The sequence below is a fragment of the Neopsephotus bourkii genome, unplaced genomic scaffold (assembly GCF_033783945.1).
Source record: "Neopsephotus bourkii isolate Nb327-2 ecotype Australia unplaced genomic scaffold, CSIRO-AGI_Nbou_v1 NB_196, whole genome shotgun sequence".
NCBI lineage: Eukaryota > Metazoa > Chordata > Aves > Psittaciformes > Psittacidae > Neopsephotus > Neopsephotus bourkii.
In genome coordinates this window covers 9,118,148-9,135,104 of record NW_026900709.1, presented here as the reverse complement: position 1 = coordinate 9,135,104, position 16,957 = coordinate 9,118,148, and the positions used below count along the sequence as shown (strand labels likewise).

At 35.0% G+C, this 16,957-nt stretch overlaps 1 protein-coding gene across 2 annotated transcripts in view; it reads right to left on the bottom strand.

The window, feature by feature from the left end:
* The window catches only part of CWC22 (CWC22 spliceosome associated protein homolog), a 29,796-nt gene that overhangs the window by 11,227 nt on the left and 1,612 nt on the right, over positions 1–16,957 (bottom strand). The window contains exons 3-14 of one of the 2 annotated variants that reach the window (XM_061379224.1): positions 15,263–15,330; positions 14,392–14,511; positions 13,968–14,222; positions 13,398–13,526; positions 11,325–11,493; positions 10,929–10,982; positions 9,901–10,036; positions 9,607–9,813; positions 9,427–9,489; positions 9,123–9,218; positions 7,895–7,976; positions 6,654–6,714 (exon numbers count right to left, since the gene is read on the bottom strand). In XM_061379224.1, coding sequence (XP_061235208.1) covers positions 6,654–6,714; positions 7,895–7,976; positions 9,123–9,218; positions 9,427–9,489; positions 9,607–9,813; positions 9,901–10,036; positions 10,929–10,982; positions 11,325–11,493; positions 13,398–13,526; positions 13,968–14,222; positions 14,392–14,511; positions 15,263–15,330 — 1,440 coding nt within the window. The remainder of the gene's footprint in view (positions 1–6,653; positions 6,715–7,894; positions 7,977–9,122; positions 9,219–9,426; positions 9,490–9,606; positions 9,814–9,900; positions 10,037–10,928; positions 10,983–11,324; positions 11,494–13,397; positions 13,527–13,967; positions 14,223–14,391; positions 14,512–15,262; positions 15,331–16,957) is intronic. The other variant, XM_061379230.1, reaches the window with a different exon arrangement.

Here is a 16,957-nt window from a genome sequence, read left to right as displayed (position 1 = left end):
TCTGGTAGAAAAGATCATTAACAGCTGAAAATTTTAAACTTAAAATGTATATGCTTAAAATAATCTCATCCAATAGATATCATGCATTTAAAGAAGTACTTCTTAAAACTCCACTTGCATTTCTGGGACTTCATCCCATATAGGTATGGTTTAATTGACCATGGATTAAAAGAACCCATTACAAATTATTTCAAGTGGTATTTTGAATAATTATATGTTTAGATGATTTCTCCTGTCAAACCGCAGCCCCTTTGTGTGATCCACAAGCCTATTAAGAGTAACCCTATTCCATCCTTCAGGTCATTAAAGAAACTTCAGGTCAGCCAAAGCAACTACTTCATTCCCTACCTCCAAATTATTTAGAAACTGTTTTCAATTTTACAGGATTACAGTGTAATCTACATTAATAACTGGAGAGAATAGAAAAGAGTAAACTGGTTCCACTAATGGATCTTTGCAAATTTTAACTAAATATTCAGATTCTGCACCTGTATGTGCATTTTCTTATGTTCTCTTCAGGGATTACACTAATGTCAACAGCACTGTATGTTACACAAATTAAAGGCAATGAGGAAGCAAGACCTTGTCTATCAAAATTTTATACCTTAACTGCAGAATGAGGCTAAGGATAACAATAATAATTCCTTTCTTTCTTCAACACCTTTTGAAGAGTCCTGAGACACAGACTTCAGATTGCTTTTCAAGTTGTGATCCACTCATCTCAGGTATCAAATACATTATTTCCTTTTTAAAGATATAATTTACAAACTATATACGCTAATCTACATCTCTTGTGAACATCCTGTGAATTGATGGTCTGTCTAAAGTATTCCAGGATCATACAGGTCAGAGATAGCCTGTGTAAGAAGCTATGCTCTGTAGGTAAGGATTAGTTACTGCACCTTGGACTAAGAAACAGCTGTAACCACGTGCAGTCCTTTTCAACACTAAGAAAATCAGGTTGAGGGCCAGCTTCTTTCAAAAGTTTTGGAGTATATTATAAATATTCAGCTAACAATGTTTTTAAAGAATTAAGAACTTTTAAAATTCCATATTAATTACACATTTATATATTATATAATACTTTATTATTTTTTTGTTAATGATCATACTAAAACATCTGGAAACAAAGATAACTAATGTTTTAAGCTGGGCTGATGGTCACATGAGCAGTTTGAGAATAAAATAATTCTGATTTTGATGGAACTTCCAGCTTTAAGGCAATATATTTGAAAAGTAGCACGGCTAAATTCAATGCAAAATCTGAACTAAATGCTATAATATTACAAGTTAAAATAGTAAACAGTTCAGAAAATTAGGTGTATCCATGTCATTAGATTTATACATCCAGACACTAACAACAAAAGCAGGGAAATAAAGGAAGTTTATGCATTAACAGAACTCCAAATAAACATACTTTTAACCTCAATGTCAGATATGAAAATTCAAACTGACTCAGCATCTCAGGCCCGTGAAAGTCCTGCTTCAAAAGACAGGAAATCTACCTGAGGATGGTCACCTTTCGCAAGCTAGCCTGTGAACTAATCATGGTGCTGCTGCCAAACCTACCAGTTGCAATGCCCTACAATAACAAAGGGAAATGATGAATCCAAGAAATCAACGACTACTCAGTTTCCTGGACTACATTCTCACTGAATGTCAAGTTAAGTATTTCTGTTATCTTCAAGACTTGATGCATGAATAGCATGAGATACTGACCCCTCCAACTAGGACTGGTTTGAGAAGTATGACATCATCCTGTAAAAATGTGAATGTGCCAAATGCATGCATAACTCTTTCAAGAAGCCCGTGCCTACAATAACTTTTATCTTTCAAGTAAATACATAAATATCTAATGATCCATTACTTTAGTCAGGGGTAAGCACATGTAAGTGGCAGATATCCTGACAGAAGAGGCTCTAATTTAATTTAGCAAAGTTCCAAGCATTGCAGTATATAAGTTTAGTTCTCACCACAACCAAAAACAGGAACAAAAGCCTAGAAGACAATCAGGATAGGTACATTTTCAGAAAGCAAGAACAATGTATGGGTGGTTGTTTTTCTGGCTGGTGTTCCCTTCCCCTCCTACTAAGAGAAAACGGGCAACAAGGTAAGATATTTCCCGTTCTGCTCTCTGCTTGAATGATGTCAGTAAACTTTCACAAAGACGTATTCTGCAGGCAGTTGCATCTTTCAGAACAGAAAAAAAAATAATCTATATTCCTCATATTTTCCTAAAGGATCAATTCTCTAGCTAAGTAGCCGTCATTCCTGTCTAGATTTGTATTACTGTGAAGATCCTCAATTTTTTTTTCCCAACTAAAAGCATCAGAAACTGAAATGTATTCCTTGAAGAACACTGACAACAAAACAAAATATATTAAAGGAAAGCATCAAGTAGAAAGTTTATTTATGACATTTTAGTTGAGCTTATTTGTTCACTTTCCTTGTAGTTCAGAGGCCAGAACAACTGGTAATACCATATGCCTCTACAGTTTCGTTAAAATGTTCTTCTTTGATAATGCATGGGATTGATGCACCTTTAACAGATAATAACAGTACTTTTTAAAAAAGAATAAATAGGGTGCTCTGCCAAGACTGAACATATGTCCAAAGAAGCAACTGTAAGGCTTGTTTACAGCAGTTCCTCGGGCTGTAGTACAGACTACAGCAAAGTTTTTCAGCTTTTGATACTGCTGCAGGCTGCAGTTGGGTCTGAATAGCACCAGGAAAAGCAAGCTTCCTCAGATTAAATTTACTGCAAAAATAAAGAACTTAAACTATTTGAATGTCTTTTTTTCTTAAAAAGAATACATAAAACCAGAAACGCATGAGAATTAAATTCTGAGTATCTGACATACTTAAATACTTACAGTATGCAGAAAAGCAGAATTAAGATGCCAAAGTGAGTCAACAAAAGCAAATTAACTATCCAAATAAAAAACAACCTCTCTGTTAAAACTTAAGAATCCACATAGAAGAGTATGAAGGAAGAAGAACCCCAATGCACAGATGATAATAAAAAATAAAAGATGAGGACATGGAAATAAGTGAGTATTTTGAGGTAGGAGAATATACCGCTGGAGATTAAAAATTAACTGCATGCAAGTTCAGATGGGAAATGGAAGATGGATGTTTCTATTTAACAGCATCATTCCCTTCTCAAACAGCAGCATTTCAGTTCATGGCAAAATGGAAAAATGTGTTAATCTCAAGACAGAACACAACCATTTTAGGCTGGCAAACACAAAAAAACCTGCTGACATTCCCCTCAGCATCCAGTACTAAAGTGCAGTTCCAAAAAGCAGTGTTATGCTGTTCTATTCTGTAGATTATCCATTTGAAACTTAATCCTCTTTCTGAGAATTGGAGCTATGCGACAGATCCATTACTGGTATTAAGCATACAAACACTTGTGTTGCACAGCAGTTACTGTGACATGATAATCTGATGAAATACTGGTAAAAACTGATAAATGTATTCCTGAACTCAGCTCTGCTAAATCACACTGAAAACCTCTGGACACGAAGATTTCCTGAACAACTAACCTGCAAGAAAGTTAAGACTGCATTAGTCTCAAAACTGTCATTTGTGTCTATCATTAGGTTTTGAATAGTCTCTCAGTTTTTAGACTGTATTTAATTGACACTTTACTAATCAAAACCTGTGCAAAACTGTCTTAAGGACAGAACTAAAGAAAAAATACTTTATTCAGTAAAGCCTTCAAGATGGAAAACATGGAGTTCCTATAATATTAAACTTAATTTGAAAAAAAGGATTTTGCTATGAGAATTTTAAGTTTCACCTGATTTTTAAGGAATAGAAACTGCACTCAACAATACTTTAGTCAAACACTAGTACCTGTTTCTCCTAATAACCACCATTCACAGTAGGAGCTGTCACAGAGGATGAGCTCTTACCTACAGGGTCTTCACTTCAACAAATAGTCAACAATGACATTTTCTCCTCTCCTGTAACTGCTCTTAATTGTAACTTTCTTACAAGCATAAACAAGCTTTAAAGATTCACCCAAGAGTTCAGCAAACATTTCAGGAATTTCTCAGGACCGGTTAAAGCTTAGAGTCATAAGGTACAAAGAAATTATAGTTAAAGACACAACATCCTGCAATATGAGTTGCTGAAGCTTCCAGTAAGAGGGAAACAAACAAACAAACAAAAAAGTGCTTTACAGCTTAAAAAATTAATCCTGTGGTTTGTTTTGATAATGAAGGCAGGGGTAATCAACTCAATAAAGGCTTCAATCATGAGGTATTAGCTTGAATAAATGAGACTGTACAATGAGCAAGTCAATGCTCTCTCATCTTTAAAGTCAGGTGAAACATAATAGTGATTATTAGAGAAAAAAATAATCAGCACAAAAAAGATGCCTTGTGATTCAAAGAATTTCACATCAGTTTTGAACACTGAATTGTAGTAATTCCTACAACTAGTACTGAATCAGGTTGATATTGATACTCTTTAGACCTATACTTACACACACAAAATGCCAAAAATAAAACTTCTGCATTTATTTTAAAAGCATTTCATTCCTAGCAATTACAGCTGAATCAAACTATATTACCTCAGATTCTTTCTAGTAATTGTGGTGTGCTAACCGAAATAAATTATCGAAGCAACACAAACTGTAGTATTAAAAACCATACATTCTTATTCATCTAAGCACAGTAATTTTCAAAGAATGCTTTAAGTTTTAATATTAAAAACTGTAACAGTGAATTTTACATGTTTACCAAAGCACAAAATGACAGGAAAGAATCTATTGGAATGAGATGCTAAGAGCACAAAGTAACGTTGTCTAGAGACCTGACTAGATAGCTAACAGGATACCATATTTTGTATCCTGAAGTCATTCGTTCTCTAAAGAGACATGAAAGTCAGTGCAAACATTTCAGAGATTATAGGGCTATTGGTAACAAATCTACTGCACTCTAAATTAGTTAGCATTGTGTTTAACGGATTCCAAACAGTTCATGTCCATACAATTTACTTATACTTTCCAAAGTCTCAAAACTAGACCCGGGAGTTGCTCCAAGAGCTTTCCTACAAAACTGGGAGTATCAATTGTTTGCAGTGCAGCAGGAAAAAAGGTGAACCTGTCTGCACATTTATTTTTGCATATTGTAACATTCACGTATTACAAAAAGCGATCCCTTAAATTCAACTGCATACGTCTGGTTATTGTTATTTGCAGCAAACAACTGTTTAACAGAAAGCAAAAGAAAACAACCTGGCAGCAAATATTAAAACAAATCTCAGAAAACACCACATAAAATGATTAAGAAAAAAAAAAGTTGTTTTTTTTTTTTAATGCACCTAAGAATATGACTAATGGGCTGGCTTTCAGTATTGTTTTATTTTTCTTCCCCTATTCAATTTATTTTTTTCCAGGTAGATCTTGCTTACAGCATAGTTAGTTGCTGATGAAGAATGCAACAATATTAAATGCAAATAGTTAAGTAGTTTTCCAAGCAGCTACCTAACAAGCAGTATTACACAAATTATATCCTTGCTGTATGATTTAGTATGTACATTCTAGATTGTTCTCTTTAGTCTTCATAGCTGAGTTGCTAGAAAACTGGATTTTTTTTTCTATTTAGAATTCTTCAGGTTATGCTTCACTGAGAATTATACTCCTGTACATACTCAGAATTGCATTTCATGCACAGAATTAAAGAGTTAGATAATAATCTCAATTCTTGGTTCACTTCCACGTAAATTGCTTAGGAACAAAATAGTATAAGAGCTGAAAATTTAATAGGCAAACCAACTGCTGACTATTAGATTAAACCAACTTTTCTAAGAACACTTAACTGTAGCCCAAATCTCCACTTACTAGTTACTATTATGCTAACAGGGCTACTTCTATACACATTGTTTAAAACAGAATACTGATAATTAAAGCCACATGAAAATTAAAAGATCTCTCAAATGCAACTCTTACTATATAAGCAACAGCTTACAGCTGACTGCAAAGCTGTTTATATAATTAGATGGGTATTTACATTCTACCAGGATCCAGTATAAGTACTAGCTGAAGATCAGTTTACTTGAATACTGGTTGTATTGAAATTACGCAGGTTTTGGAGACAATACAGATTTTGTCTGATGATCTCCAAGAATACAGCAAAGCAATCATACTTACAACTGCTTCAATTCAATACACTACTGTTCAAACAGGACTGTGAAAGCAACAAAACAACACATTCTTTGAGCACTATGCTAAATTTCAAGGCCCACTGATAAAGTTAACAGCTGCCTGCAGATATGATCTTCAACTCTTGAGTTCTTTCAGAGAGAGCTCTTAAAAAGACTGCCATACTACAGTACTGTCATCACAGGATAAATGTTACAACAGTTCACCCAACAAACTTTTCCATCAGAGACTATATGTAAACATTTGAACTGCTTGACAGAAAGGAGCAGTTGCGTAAGACAAATGTCTCATGAAGTATGTGTCAGCCTACTTGCTCTAAAGGTTGTAGGGCTCATAGGAACAACAGCTGTAAGGAATTACTCTCATTCACCCTATCTGCTATACAAACAAGGTCCCAGGAACTGAGAATAAGGATTCTAGATACTACCACAGTACTGTTTCTTAATAGTAACAAAAAAGAGTAAGAAGCAAGGCTTACAGTCTGACTTTCGGGAAAGTCCATCTTCAACAATTTGTGAGCACATTCTTCAAAGTCTAAGCTGCAATAATAGAGAAAACAGCTCTCATTATCTGTGCAATATATCCTATGCTAAAAACATTTCAGAATTATACTGATTGATTGCTGATGCTGAAGTTTCAACTGTTTTGAAGTATTTAATTAGTATTCAGAAAAGTGTTTATTTTGTTGTGTTTATTGTTGCTGTGGTGTTTTTTATATAAATATTTTGTATTTCATGAATTTGTACCTGAAAATTAATCTGAAAACACCACATTCGCAGACAATCTGAAAACAAGACAACTCAGGTGATTACTGTTGCAAGCGCTGTACATAAGCTCCAAAAGGAGTATATACAAAGCACTCTCCTCTTGGCACTTCTGTTCTTGCTTATTGAAAGCCTTTAGCTAGCAGTAGGTACCTGCCCCCACCCAAGATGAACAAACTTAAGCAGGGCAAGGAAGTATTGAACAGTAGCTTTGAGAAATGTAAGACCTTTTCCCGCATTTTAGTATGGTATTAATTCCTGTGTCTGAAGAGCAATGCCACAACTACATTATCTCACCCCTCATGCAGGTTCAGACATGCAGAATATTATGGGCCATGCCTACTTTTAACGATGGAGTTGAGTGACATATGACAGGTTAATCTCTCACCCAGGTGACACAGGAGTTAAACCACCATATTTTGATTTGTGCCATGTACTGCAAGGGGATTTCCTTCTTGAGATGAAGAAACACCTTTCTGAATACAAATAATGTACACTTCAGGACCGGTATCTGTATGCTTATATTCCAAACAATGCAGATGGCAATAGGACTAAAGAATATCACGCTGCAGAATGCTTACTTTCGTAAGTCATTCTACAGCATCTCTATTTCAAGTGTATCACACATTTTTTTCAGAAATGCTGAAGGTGTACAATGTGCTGCATAATCTGAAGACCACTGACTTTTGTTCACTCAAAAATGTGATGGCAGTAACCCTCATAGAAAAAGTCCCAGTTCACTACCGTTTTGAAACAAACAGGATTTATCTTAGAATAAGAACTGGGGTATCCATTTGTTAAAACAGCCTATATTATCAGGTCCAGCTCCATAAAGAACAGTACCCTGCCTTTTTTTTAATTGTACATTAAAAATTAATTTAAGAAGAAACAGAATTCTAGTTCATCCGTTTCAAAATATGTACATTCAAAGGTGTACAAATTCTATTATATTTACCTTGACTGTATAGCAAGATAAATTGTACGACGAAAGGACACCAGGTTAATTTCTGTTTTGTCATGGACAGTAACTTTCTGACCTGGGAAGGAAAACACGGTTTTGTAAAGAGCAAAGTATTAAGGCAGATATATATAATTTCTTAGAATAGCAATACATACTATTTACTAAGTCTGTAGCACACAACATAATACCCTTCTAGAAATATTTAGAAAAGTTTAGCACCTTAATGTATTTTTTATTTTTATTATTACAAAGAAGGAATAATAATAATAAAAATTATCAGTACTTGTATCATCTGATGTGAACAAGTAAATATTTAGAGATATAATTTAAAGAGAGTAACTCCCCTTTTAAAAATCTTTCACATGACTTAGCCACTGCAACCTCCGGGTTCAGCACTTCTTGTATATATTGTTAGCAAAGTATTTTCTGTATAATTTAACTACACAATGCTTTTACATAGTCCCTGATTTCAATAAGAAATACTGTGTTTCTACATTACAGTATTTTGCAAAGTTCTCTTTTGTCATGAAGCAAGCGTAGAAAAATCTGTTCTGAACCAAAACCATTCTGGAAACACCTTCGTTCATCAGGCATTCACTATTACTTCATTCTTTTAAAGTCTGGTAACAGCATGAATGATGAAAAGTTAAGCGAATTCTCAAACTTTTATTCAGCCTGGAAGCTCTTTTCTTCTGTGAAACACTGCAGCAAACTAGTGAGGAAATACATTCCTGGTATTCTACAAGAACAGGACTTGGCTGGCATTTAACTACTCACACAGTCTGCACAAATATTTCAGGTATGCTCATCCATCAGGTTTTTTTTCTGGGAATCAAATATTTAATTCTTTGAAAATGTGTAAACCCTGACTGCTTCCCCTGAAGACCAAGAAAGGGGGCTGGAGGGTGAACTAAAAAAGACGTTTCTTAGCTCAGCCCAGAAATAAGATGTAAAGACAGTTGTAAGAAAACCCACTATGATTTTTTAAGTGACTTAAAAATATGACAGAGCACTCGAAAGTGTTCAGAAATGTTTGTCTTTTCAAGTTTTTAAGGAAGTGTTTTCACATTCTGTATTTTTAATGTCTTATGACATTATTATACGTCATTATGGTGTCACATATACTATATGACATTATGAGGCTTTTCTCACACGAAACTGATGTGGTCAAAAACAATCAGACAACATACCAACACTAGTAAGGTGCCAAACATACGCTTACCATCTTCTCCCTCCTCTTCATCATCATCTTCATCCTCCTCACTACTTCCAGCCTCTTGATCTGCTTCAGATTCACTGTCACCTTCATCAAGAATTTCTGAAAGAGCAGTATCCCAGATTAAAGTACTATAGACCACAGTAGTTTCATTACCAAAAAAACTTAATCCCACATTTATAAATGAAATGGGTGGTGCCTCAGATATAGAATGTGACAGAGTCAAAAAAAAAAAAAAGGGTAAGTAAACAACCTACAAATGTGTAAAATTATAAATATTATATATAAACGTGTATATGCACACCCCTACCTTTCTTCAGCATTTTGTATTTCTCTTCATTTTCCATAAAGTTCGGATCCATCTTGAAAACATCTTTAAAATAAAAAAGAATCATTTAAAACACAAAATTATGAAAATGATGAATATTTAATCTTAAATTTGTTTTCATGGGGAATGCAGTCCTAGAATTATCTTCCATTTCTAACTTACTAAGAACATCCTCTGGGTTGTACTCATCTTCTAATGGCAACATATGAGTGAACTGATCCTCCTCTTCTACTAGATCTAATCCCTCTGGAATGATTGGATGATCCTTGAAGCCATCCTTCCGTACAGCAAACATAACTTCTATCATATATTGAACACGCATATCAATTTTAGATTCATGCAGAATATGTCGAAGACGGTCAAAGATTGCTTTGGAAAAAGACAGAAATGTAATTATGAAAACATTTACTAATACAAAAACCAAAACCACAAACGTTCTGGCTTAAATATACTTACCATTAATACCCCTAGGAGAAACTTCTGTTAATTTGAGCCCACTCTCTTTAATAAATCCAATTGCTACTTCAATACTGTCATCAGTAGGCCTTTCAAGAAGCAATGTGAGCATCTCCAAACATAAAACCTCATGAGCCTATAGAAAGAATATTAATAAAGAATTAGAATATACAATGTAGCACTATTATTATAGTGATTTACTTGACAGAGCAGTCCAGCCTTTGAGGATACCACAACACAATCACACATGCAAGGCAAATGTAGTGGGACAAAGCTAATAAAAAAAACAAAGGTCAAAATTTCAAATATCATTTTACCACCTGTATTTACACCAACTTTGTGGCAAATGCAACTATGCTACTGAAGTGAAGAAGCAAACAATGAAAAACATACTGCCATTAAGAAAAAAAAATCACCTGCATTTCCAAGAAGCAAATAAAACAGCATAACTAGTTTCAGTAATGTAAGTTAGTGGACTGTGTCTACAGTTAAATCAGGTCTTCCAGGGGGAGGCATACAAGCAAACGGCACATCTGGGATCAGTTTCATCTTTCCCAAAATGTTGTATATTCCCAATGCATTCCTGAAACACTGTTTCTTGACATTATTTAATTGAAGTATCCTGACTTTTAACACTTAAAAAGGTAGCATAGAGCTTGATTCAGTTTAGACACAACTGAGTCTAGATCTAACTCCACAGATGTTTAAAGGAGATGACAGTGTTGCAAGAACACTTTAATATGTGTGGAATAGAGCCCCACATGATGCTTGCTTTGCATCAAGATTTGTCTCAGTACTAGCCCAAACATATTTACCACGTCTGGTGAAGCTCGGGAGCGTAAGTGCAATGGTAAGTGATGATAACTGCACAGGCAAATCCCAATGCCTTTAATAAAAAGGTCCTAACAACTCAGTTTTTCAGTAAACTTTAGAACAGGGAGAGTATCTTAACTTAAACAACTGCTGTCTTGAAATCAAGGAAATAGCCATGCAGGCTTTAAATTGAGAAGAAACATGAAGTAACATACCACATTCTGATTCATCAAGTGTGCAACAAATTTTGAGGATGTTAGACAAAGTTGCTGTAAAAGAAAACAGAAACTTTTAACACATTGTATATGAAGGACAAAAATTTGTAACTCAGACAGACTGCAGAGCTGTGCATCTCGCAATCAAATGTGCTACTGACAGTTGTTCACAACTATGCTTTAAAAAACCAACCCCTCAAAACTGTCCCAGTACCAACACAGAACAGGTTGTCAAGCTTTCATGATATTCTGACACCAGTATACTTAATATACTAGTAAGTCCTGACCCTCAGGTCTCAGCTGTGCTCCTTCAAGTACCTAACTGCAACACACATGATAAAGTTAACACGACAGAATTGTAAGTTTCAGCATGTTGCTTCTTCACATCTTACATACCTTATCATTTCTGCGATATCCTTTGCGAAAATTTAGTATCAACCTCTTGAGAATCAATTCACCAATATTTGGAAACTTTGAGTTGATAATTGCCACTAGGGCGGCATAAACATGGGTGAAAATTGGAGAGGCACTCTGAGCTTGCAAAATGGATCTAGACAAAAGCCCCCTGTAAAAATATGTAAGTTTAAGATTTTCCTGGTAATAAAAAAACATTTTTATTCAGTACATATCACATAAAATGGTATTTTACAGCTGGAATAGTTAGAAGATACCAGATGGTCATTTTCAAACTGTTGTTTATCATGTCACAAAAAAAGTTTTGCAAAATCTGTTGCTCGTGTTCAAGACAAGAAATTATTATCTTTCACTACGTATTATTTCTATTCAAACTACATCTGAAAATGCTAAGCATGTACAAAGTCTTAATCTCTTATTGTGCAAGTATCTTTTATCCCTTTACTCGACACAGATTCACCAGTTTTGAAATCTGTATGATTTTGCTGTGTCTTTTCCTCAGTTCAGAAAACAAATACCTGTTTGCGACAGAAAAAACATCTTCTCTGCAACCATTTATGAAACACAGAATTGCGTTTCAGTATAATAACTTAAACAAGCCAAACAAACTTCTAAGAAATAAAAATTACATTTCCATAAAAGGTCTTTTACAATAAACATCTACCTAAGAATAATAGAACAATGTTCAGTAAAACCGGAGTGGGCAAAGTAATACTTTTTAATGCTTTTCTCAAACAACACTGAGTATTTCCAACATAATTATTTTTTGGAACTGAGAACTGATTATAAAAGACTACTATTACAGCCTACATGAATGTAAACACAGAGCCCATGAGATAACAGTTTATCATACTAGCAGTCTCTCTTACGTTTGTATCAAGGCTGAAGTCTGAAAAGAACCTGAGACTCCCCTCCTGCTTCACCTCCCCCTTTGTTTTGTTTCTTTTAATGCTTTAGGCGCATGTAATAGAGTAATATAGCTAAAGTAAAACTCTAAATGGGTGAAGAGAAAAAGAAAATACCCTCCAAACAAAGTGCACACAGGTGTTCAACTCTGTCTTCTCTGTGGTCTTTTGGAATACCCCCCCAAAATGCCTATGTGATACTAAACACATAAAACTATGTAAGGACCTTATTCCTACTTACTTTGAAGTTGACACATGAAACAGGACTCATTTCATACTAGTGCACAAACCCAGAATTATTTAATTCTGAAACTACTAGTTACTTCTTGCTTATACACTGAAACTGGTCTGGTTCAGACCCTATTTACTCTCTACTCAGAAATTCAGAAAAGGCCTTGCAGCTAGTTAAAACTTCATGTCATTAATTTCATATGCACTTTTCTGCAAATCTGGAAGTCAAAATTAACTGTAAGAAGAAGGAAAATGGTGCCATTTTCCATCTACATTATTTTGAAATTTATAAGCTTATAAACCACACACAAAAACTTCCACAGCGTATTCAAAACACATTTAATAAGTTCATTTTTAAACTAAAATATTGCTGCTTATACGAAAATTAAGTTTCAGGGACATGAAATCTGGAAAGTAAAAAGAAGCCCCACACAGACTGAGACTTCATTATTACTTCTAACTGAAATTACATTCAAGAACCACTTGCTCACTCTCTAGATTTTACTTCTCTCCTGTCATTTTCATGCTACTTGCAGGATTCTAATCTTCCCATGAGGTATGGCATACATGAAAGTCATATATTCCTTCACTATAACCTCCTCAAATAGCAGTGACAAGTTCAGAAAAAGTATTGCCATCTGTTTGAAATTTAACAGAGGATTTTTTTGTTGGTGGTGGTTTGGTCGGGTATGTTCAAGTGGCAGTCGAACTAAGAAACCCATGCTCCTTTAGGCTAGCAGATTTAACCTCTAGTAACACCAAAATGAAAGCAAGGCAATATATCACACTGTTTGCACAATCACCATGACTTCATGCTGACCTCAAACAGCATAATAATATTTTCTGTACATTGCAACAATAAACAATCCTGCAGGTATCATGGAAACACAAGAAAATGTTTTAAAAGGGTAAGACTTACCTTCCACGAACAATATTTTCCTGAAGGAGCTCATGAATGATATTTTCTATATTAGAAACGTTCACTTTATTGACAAGACCATTGATGGACTTCTTCAAGGCTTCCCAACTCATCCTCTGATATGCCAAGCTATTACAAAGGTACAAGGAATTCTTACTGCATAAATCTGAGGTAGCATTGCGTGAATTCATATATATATATATGAAAACACAAATATAAGTTGTAATCAGTAAAATAGGTTTAGTTCACAATTATACATTTAACTACTAGGAAAATACCAAAACAACATTATACACCAAAATGTAATTCTCCACAGACATGGTATAACCCAGCATGCTCAGATTTCCAAGATATTCTAGAAAATCCCTGGCATCCCACTTTTCCATTTACACTTCACAGCAAAAGTAGGTACAGTCATAATCTGATTCTCTTACCTTTCTGCTGATAGAAAGATACCTTCAAAAGAATGATCACAGCTATTCAAGGTTATCCCATTTTCATCAACATTCACCAAAACTCTTTACTGTTTCACTTTGCAGTAGAAATGCTAATATATTACTTTCAACTCACCTATTTTTATCAGTGATTTGCTCTTGCATCATCCTGAGCTTGGCAGGTGGAATATATGCACCACCTGTGCGAGTAAGGATAGGATCCACTTCTTCCTTCTTCTTCTTTGAAGAGGTCTCATCATGAGCAAGTGAGCTCTGGACTGTCGACCTCTCTGGACTCCTATGATCAGGTGATGAGTGTCTTCTCCTCCTTCGATCAGATTCTCTCTCCTCCCATTTCTCATGGTGTCTGTCTCTACCCCTTTCCATCCTTCTATAAAAAAAACCAAAACCAAAAAAATAAACAAAAAACCCAACCAAAAACCTTAAACAACAACAACAAAAAATCCCAGACCACCAAATACCCAAGGGTTTGTGCGAAGTTTTCTCATCTTATTCATTAAAATGAGTATCTTATTACTGATTAAGAAGGGGCTTAATACCTTCCTTCTGAAGTTCTGTCATCATAGTATTCCCTTCTTGAATACTCATGATATTCGTATCTGCTGTCGTCAGAATATCTTCTCTTTCTGGGAGATGGAGACCTGTCACGCTCTACATCCCTAATTGCAACCCAAGACACAAAATTCTTAGTAATAGGCTTTGACAAGCAATGCTATTAATATCTACTTGCAATATAATGTTACAATACAGAACTGTTACAATTCTGCAACCTGGGTTTCAGTTTAAGCACCATTCAGATAGAAGATGCTCCATCCATAATAACTTCCTGTCAGCAAAAAATAATCAAAAAGCAAAGGAGCACTGTAAAAAGCTCCCCCTAGAACTTAAAATTAAAGTCTAGTCGTAATAACATCAAATACCAAAGGTAAATTTAGCACCACAGATTCCTTATTACAAGAGGTTTGATTCCAGTTAAAATGTGAAATTAAAGGTAAGCTGGTAACAGTTCATCTTATGCCTTGGAGAAATATCAGCTGAAGTGCACTCTACCATCTCCTACTAGCATCAATAATCTTGCTCTAAAGTGACAACTAAAGAATCAGCAATATGCGGGTCCAAGCAAAAAGCTGGCATCTAATTGCCACTTTCAAATTGTCACATTCCCGTGACAATTTAACTGAATGCTAAAGATTTTTTTTTAAGATTTAAAAAAAGATTTAAAAGATTTTAAAAAACCCTAAAACCACATCTTCATTTACTGCTATATCAACATGCATGTATTTTATTAAATTTACACTTATTTTTCACCGTTCGGTTATAGTAATACACAAAAGTGCAGGTTTTGTTTCTTTATCTAACTATCTACGTGAAGTATGCATACAAAAATGTATGGTATAAGAACCATTCTACCTGTCCTCTGGAGACAGACTTCTTCGGTGCGAACTGTAGTTTTCCTTCTTTTCATAACTGGAACCATGCTTTAGAAAACAGGGAAAAAAAAAATCAGCCCAAACATTATACATTAATTACTGTGAGCACATATATATTGAGATCAAAGCGTATCATGTCTTCAGTTCTCTACTCCTTTACAAGAAGGGCTACCAAATAAAGCTAACAGCAGTCAGTTAAGACAAGGACAGCTGGCTCTAAAGCGACAAGTAGTAAAGCAGCTGGACTCCCTCCTACAGGATGCTGCAGGATTTATCCTTAAATTCCTCCTTTTTACTAACCATGACTTATTTTCTCACGAGTCATTCCTAGTTTCATTCATTATAAACATCTAAGTTACACTGTTCCACTTGACAGACCCTCGAAGCAAACTTAATTCTAGATTTAAAATGTAAATTTACAGGATCGTTTAAGTGACACACACTTAAAATAGTTCTGTGGAGTGAACCATGACCTGTAGAAGTATGGAATTATACACAGAAATCGGAGCATGCCAGCATCTACAACACACATACAAAGACATCTCATCAAGATGCTTCAAAATTACTTTGGTGGAGTATAGAGGCTATATAGCTATAACCTCTATACTTTAATTGTAAAGGTCCTTTTTTCCCCTTAAAATACTATTTATGATTTTTCAGAAGCACGACCTCATGTTATCAGCCAGCGATCAGCTCTGAAGTAGGTAACACTCCACCCTGATGCTGAAATTCAACACAAGGACTTGCTTATGCACTTTGAACTTTTTGCTGAAATACTCATCTGTTGAAATGGCACTGTATCATTCAACATGCTAGCATGCTAGTTTTTGCTTCACCAAAGAACCAGTTAAAACTGTTGGTTAGTTGAAAACAATGACATCTTGGTCACAAGCTGACCCTGATGGACAGTTATACACAATGATCTCCAAAACTGTCATTAGGAACAACATGGCAAGCTACTCTACTACATGGCAAGAGTGTCTTTACTATGTGGCAAGCACAGTGTTTATAATGAGCTGTGCAAGTAAAATCAACATTAATGGAAGCTTGCTAAAGTAATAATAGCAACACAACAATCATGAGCATCATCCTATCAACAGACTGATGAGGCTGAGTTGCCATCACTCAGATTGGAGTGTATGTACACATATGCAAGTATATATTTATATTTCTGAGACCATTACAACATATCCTAGAATATCATCTTCCCTGGGGTACATTTCCACACCACGTTAAAAGATATTCTCAGTGTTAGCTTGCCTGAATCAAGACAATGGTACAAAACAAATGCATTGCATCATTTACTGGGAACATACATCCCTAGCAAAGTAATGCCTATCTGACAATTTAATTTCAGAGTCACATTGTCTTTGATGGCAAAGCTAGTATAACAAATTCATGTGTTTTCAACAAGGTTTTCTTTCCCTTTCAATATTAATTTGTGGCACTACACCATACAGCAGATCACTGAAATCAGTCAAGGTTAAAAAGGTCCTTAAGTTGCTGGTTTGGTTTTCGTTTTTCACAAAAATAATGTAATGCAAGATTGTATCCTAAGCTTCCATGGAAGTAACAAAAATCTTCAAAATACACAGAACAATTACTGTATTCAAACAATATTTAGCAGGTGGGAAGAAGTGGGCCTTTTCAGGATGATCTACTCTCATGATTTCTA